At 34.9% G+C, this 3,561-nt stretch overlaps 1 protein-coding gene across 2 annotated transcripts in view; it reads left to right on the plus strand.

The window, feature by feature from the left end:
• Positions 1–346: 346 nt before the first annotated feature.
• The window catches only part of LOC102591334 (tRNA (guanine-N(7)-)-methyltransferase non-catalytic subunit wdr4), a 5,767-nt gene continuing 2,552 nt past the window's right edge, over positions 347–3,561 (plus strand). Inside the window, exons 1-5 of one of the 2 annotated variants that reach the window (XM_006366609.2) lie at positions 347–551; positions 1,574–1,738; positions 2,072–2,252; positions 2,744–2,800; positions 2,894–2,964. In XM_006366609.2, the coding sequence (XP_006366671.1) occupies positions 418–551; positions 1,574–1,738; positions 2,072–2,252; positions 2,744–2,800; positions 2,894–2,964 (608 nt within the window). In that variant the 5' untranslated portion in view covers positions 347–417. The remainder of the gene's footprint in view (positions 552–1,573; positions 1,739–2,071; positions 2,253–2,743; positions 2,801–2,893; positions 2,965–3,561) is intronic. The other variant, XM_015304995.1, reaches the window with a different exon arrangement.

Consider the following 3,561-nt stretch of genomic DNA (forward strand, 5'->3'; position numbering starts at 1 on the left):
GAGCGAGATCTGGGAGAGGGGAGAGAGGGGAACGAAAATATATGTATATATACAATTTTCTCTTGCTTTATACAAACACAAACGCACTTTATACACTTGCGTTTGTATAAAAAACGAGAGAGGTGAGGGAGAGAACGAGAGTGGCGAGCAAGATTCACCAGGAAAGAGGTGAAATAGCAACAGTTTGCTATGAGGTACAATTAAATCAAACTATATTTATAACATTTAATTTGAATTAATAGTTTGCTATTATATACAATTTTCCCTAAAATCATCGTGGGCCGAGAATTCTGGACCACTAAAGAAATGGGCCGTCCAAAAATAACGGACTTAACTGAATACTACCCGCTGCTAAATCTGTTGAACCTTAAACCCTAGCGGAGAAGAAAGAGGAAGGTTTTACTGTACTCAACAACAATGGAGGAAACTAACATGGATGATTGTGAACACAACCGTGAATCTGAGGTTGCTCCGGCGTTAATTGCAGTTCATCCAACTCAGAAATCCGTCGCCGTTGCCGTCGGTTCGAATCTCCGCGTCTATAATCTTCAGTAAGTCACTATACAAAAATAATCATTTAATTTTCTACTCTTTTTTTTTATGATTATGATAATGTGTTCAAACTTAGTACTCGTCCATTTTAATGATGTTGACTTAGTTGGACTTAGCGCGAAATTTAAGAAAACAGAGATTTTTTGTAACTTGTAATAATAAACCATGAAATTTTAAGTTAAATTGATGTCATTATTTTTGGGACGGACTAATAATAGTCTCATAAAATGAACCTAGAGGTATAAAAGACTCCCTCTGTCCCAAAATAAGTGTTACTTTAAAAAAAAATCACATTCATTAAGAAATCAATAAATATGATGTGTAAATACTTCTATTTGATAAATGTCTCTTGAGAATTGAACAATATTTAGAAGATGGACTATAAGTATATAGTTGGAAATTATTGTCTTGAATTCCTAGAGTGATACTTATTTTTGGGACAATTTTTTTTGCTAAAGTGACACTTGGTTTGGAATGGGTGAGTATATATTAAAACTTGGTATAATACATAGACAAACTCTTTTAACTTGACCTCCACGGGTAGTTGAACTTCTCAACTTTCATCGTAACCATCTACACATTTCAACATGATCTAGGTGTGTATGGAGGACACCTTAACTTTGAAAATGCAAATCTAAACTCCTTTAAGGGGGTGCATTCTAGATGTGCATTTTCAAAGTTGGGGGCTTTAGTTACCAGTTGAGACTAAGTTAAAGTGTTTATCTGTGTATTATGTCTTAAAACTTCTCATACATTTTAAAGAAAAGTTTCTTATAAAGATTTTACTGGAGATTATAAAGGTTCTTTACAGCAATAGCTAAATGATAGATTTTTATATTTTTGGTCAATAATGGAAGTAATCTTATATATAGGTTTGGTTTATTTTTGGGATGATGTCATTCTAATATTGGCATACAATTTGGTTTTTTCTTAAGACAAATTAGAGGGAAGTTTGACAACATTATCAAAGACTTACAGTTTGCAGCTGGATTATATATTATATTCCACAATTTTGATGCAGAGAAGGTTGTTCGGTTTCATTGGTGGATGATTCAGGAGTGCACATGCATAAGGATTCAATAAGAGCAATTCGATATGGTGCTGAAGGAAAGCTGTTTGTATCTGCTGGCGATGACAAACTTGTTAAGATTTGGGTTACTGATTCTTGGCGGTGCATAAGTTCGGTGTAAGTTTCTGATGTTCAAGTTTTGCTTTATTTAGACTTACTTGACAGTAAGTTGCCCGAACTCTTCAAAATGTTGCCGAAATAGAACGAATCGCATGTAATAATAATAACAATACTAATAATATTTTTTCTTCTAAATTTTCTGTGTCAGAAAATCTTTTGATAAGTGGATGTCTGTTGATTATGTAAATTCTTCTTATACTGATAATTATTGGTTGCACCGACCTCTGCAGATGTTTGTTCCTTTTCTTCCCCCTCTTTCCCGTTTTTTGTTTGTTTTTGATTTTTTCCTCATTAGGAGTTGAAGTTGTCTAACTGCTATGGTTTTAATAGGTCATCCGAGAAGAGAGTTACTGCTGTTGCCATCAGTAATGATGGGCGTTTTGTATCCTTCGCGGATAAATTTGGTGTAATTTATGCAGTTGAAATAGAAGGTTCTCATGAAAATCAAAGTCTGCCCAATAAGAAGGCAGTCCCAATTCTCGCCCACTACTGCAGCATCATTACTAGTCTGGTATTTTCTTTTCCTTTCCCCTTTGTGTGAATTGCTTTAGTTTTCTGTGAATCTATTTTTTTACCCTCTACATATGAGGGTTAGTGATTTACTCAGATATTGTTGTGATACTCATGAGTGGTCCTTCTAAGCAGTTTTCTATGGAAATTTTGTTTTTATATACACTGGTTGGCAATTGTATTCGTGGCTCAACTCTTTTACACAAATATTATGGATAAAGATCTACTGTCTCGATGCACATCTCTTGCACAATTTCTTGCAAGCCTCGTACATTCTGGCGGTCAAGTGTAAAGCATTATCCATTCTGGTGAATGGATCATGATACTCCTTTTGTCTATGATTATGTCATATAAGATTAAGTTCAACTTATTCTTAGCCCTCACGTATCACATCCCCACTTTTTTCTATCAAACTAGATTGATCCCCTAATCAAGGCCTCTGGTTTCAAAAGCTAGTTATTTTTTCTCAAAGAGAATTTTCCATCTTTGCAGGAGTTTTCACCTGACGGACAATACATTATTAGTGCCGATCGGGACTTCAAAATCCGAGTAATGTCATGCTTCTTATTAACCATGAATCTTAGTAAGATTTCTTGATGATCTCTTGCTAACATCAAAATTTCTTCTGGTTCATAATTACAGGTCTCTGTGTTCCCGGAAAAGCCATCAGATGGGGCTCATGAGATTCAAAGTTTTTGCCTTGGCCATTCAGAGTAAGAATTTCTTGAAATTCTGGTGGTCCTAACACCCTCAGTAGTGATGATCAAGCTGATCCAGAATAGTCTTTTTCTGTTGAAATGTTGGTTATACTAATAAAATTTTAAAATCTAGTGACAGTTCTCTGGTCATTATTGATAAAAGCCAATCTTGACATTTGATAAGGATACTTAACCCAAGAAAGGAGAAAAACATTTTGACCAGAATGATTTAGGTGGTCATTTTTTGTGTCGTCCAACTGTTACATCTGATGAAATATTTATACCATGCATGTATTTGCCGAATTTATTCTCCTTTTACACGTTTTGTAGGTTTGTGAACACGGGTGGTGTGGAATTAGACAAAAGTGGCCTTATAAAGACAATAACAAAAGCAAATAAACTGTAACTAAAGCAAATAATGTGGTTCAATTATTGAGACCTAGCAGAGAAATTCCACTAACGAGTACAGAAAAGAGAGTACAAAATTAGAGATAGAAACATGGCATAGGCGTTGGTGTTACTGTTATCTGTGTTTCTCTTTCGGTACCTGTGTTGACGATCTTCTTTCATTTTTAAAAGTGCATTTTATTGCCTTCCAGCACCTCCCCCCTC

Source organism: Solanum tuberosum, unplaced genomic scaffold (assembly GCF_000226075.1).
Source record: "Solanum tuberosum cultivar DM 1-3 516 R44 unplaced genomic scaffold, SolTub_3.0 scf00665, whole genome shotgun sequence".
Lineage (NCBI taxonomy): Eukaryota > Viridiplantae > Streptophyta > Magnoliopsida > Solanales > Solanaceae > Solanum > Solanum tuberosum.